The 2162-nt window shown below is 15.3% G+C and overlaps 1 protein-coding gene across 1 annotated transcript, besides 6 other annotated features; it reads right to left on the bottom strand. All coding sequences in view use genetic code 6, as the record gives it.

Annotated features, from left to right (window-relative positions):
* Positions 1-458: 458 nt before the first annotated feature.
* Positions 459-561: a microsatellite.
* A 300-nt stretch (positions 562-861) lies between these two features.
* IMG5_044650 (hypothetical protein) lies at positions 862-1851 on the bottom strand (the record flags this gene model as incomplete). Its single annotated transcript, XM_004037637.1, has 2 exons — positions 862-1493; positions 1560-1851. 2 exons carry the CDS (start codon positions 1849-1851, stop codon positions 862-864), a joined length of 924 nt encoding a protein of 307 aa, XP_004037685.1.
* Positions 1087-1118: a microsatellite.
* Positions 1482-1520: a microsatellite.
* Positions 1758-1794: a microsatellite.
* Positions 1852-1965: 114 nt separating the features above from the next.
* Positions 1966-2024: a microsatellite.
* Positions 1986-2088: a microsatellite.
* Positions 2089-2162: the final 74 nt, after the last annotated feature.

Genomic DNA, 2162 nt, shown 5'->3' on the forward strand with positions numbered 1-2162 from the left:
CCATTAAAAAATTCTTTTTCATAAAAAGTTTTACTTTCAACATCTAAATTAAACATAGAAAAATTTGATGAATTCAAACTTGAATTTTCTATCAAATATAACAAAAATATTATATAAATAAATAATAATTATATTACGTTAGTCATTTTAATTAATTTCAACAAATTATTTATTTTAATTAAAATTTTATTAATTATCTGTATTTGTCTTTATTTTATTTCCTTACAATTAATTCATTAAAGGACTTTATAAAAAACTATTTGCAATATTTAAAATAGTTTTTGATGCTGGCTTTTAATTAAAAATATAACTATTTTAACTTTAATTATTTTCATTAAATCTATAATTAAATGAATTAAAATCACCAAAATTTGAACATTAACTAGATTGATCTTAAATTAGTTCGCTATTATTATTTTTTTAACAAAAATCTTCTGTATATTATTATTATAGAGGAAATTATTATTATTATTATTATTATTATTATTATTATTATTATTATTATTATTATTACTATTATTATAATTATGTTTTTTGATATTATTATAATTAATATTATTAATTTTATTGTTTCTAACTATCATTTTAATAACTTATATTTTATTAAGAATTTTCATTATAATTAAAATCATTTTTATACAATTAAGATTCATCGTAATAATTTTCGTTTTCATATGTATAAATTTATGGATTATTATAATTTTATTATTTTACGTAAATTTATACTTCTGGCACGTAGTTGTTTTTTTTAAAGACTATATTTATTTAGTTTATTTATCAATTTAAATATTATTTTTAATTTTAGATTCCACATTTTTCAAATATTTAGGTTTCTTTTACATATTTTTCATACTTGAATTATCATTTTAATTAATTTTCTTTTAATTATTTATTTATACCAATTTTTATTAAGTCTTTGTAGTTCTTTTTTCCTCTAAATACTTTTTACTGTCTTCTTAAACAGCTTTTTTTATTTCTGTATTTGTAAATGAACTTTACATACTAATATTTTCCCGAAATTTCGGTGAAATAATCATATTTTGACATTATTAATTATTTTGGGGTTGAAATTAATTTTAGTTTATATTTTCTTTTTTTCTTTTTTTGCTTTTTTTCTTCATCTTTTTTAATTAAATCTTCTTCATTTAGAATTTTTTTTCTATATTTTAATTTATATATTAATTATTTATTTATTTTACATATATTAATCATCTAAATGATGCCTAGTAGTTGATTATATTTTTTAGCTTGGTTCAGTATGAAATTATTGTGGAGTATTTGGTACATTAGGTATACATTATGTTACTTTTGGTGTAAGTTTTTACTTTTTTGATTACAGTCTTCCATTTGGGATAGTTAAGTTACTTAAGAAACTGATTATACATATTCTGATTAAGAAATATTATTTGCATATAAAGAATTTGATCTTTCTCCTGTTCTCCATGCTGAAGAAGGTTTTTTATTAATATCTTTTTTAGATAATTTATAATTATCTTTTTATTTATTAATTTTTTTTATTTTAGTTTTTTTTTTTTTTTTTATAAAAAAAAAAATAATACCTTTTCTTTATGAATTTTAAGAATTTATTCTTTATTAAGATTTAGAAGAATTTAGTTATTAATTTTATTAAACTTTGTTTTTTTCAAAACTTAGAACTTCAAATTTAGATGAAAGCTTATTTAATTGTACTTTTATATTATTTAATTCTTATATTAGATTTTCACCTTCTAGACATTATTTTATATCAATTTAATCTTTTTTTGTTTTGTTTTTGGTTTTGTTTTTGTTTTGTTTATTTACCTGATATTTATTGTATTTATTGGTATGTTATTTTGTTTTCTTTTTCTTCATATTTTTGTAAAGACTATAAACCTATTAAAGATAGTCTTAGTAATATTTCTTAATATCTTTCTTTTTTTTCGTTTATGAAATATGATTCGATGTATTTTTGTATATCTTTCATTTTTTTTTATTTTTTATTTTTTAATTATTATTATTATTAGTTTTTTTTTTTTTTTTTTTTAAAAAAAAAAAAAAAATTATAATTATTAATAATTTTTCTTTAATTTATTTTTAAAAAAATAAAAACTTATTCTCTTTAAATTAAATAAAAAAATAATTAATTTTATTAATAATTTATATTAATGTTAAAAAAAAAAAAA

The sequence above is a fragment of the Ichthyophthirius multifiliis genome (assembly GCF_000220395.1).
Source record: "Ichthyophthirius multifiliis unplaced genomic scaffold scaff_1120509249957, whole genome shotgun sequence".
In the NCBI taxonomy this organism is placed as follows: Eukaryota; Ciliophora; class Oligohymenophorea; order Hymenostomatida; genus Ichthyophthirius; species Ichthyophthirius multifiliis.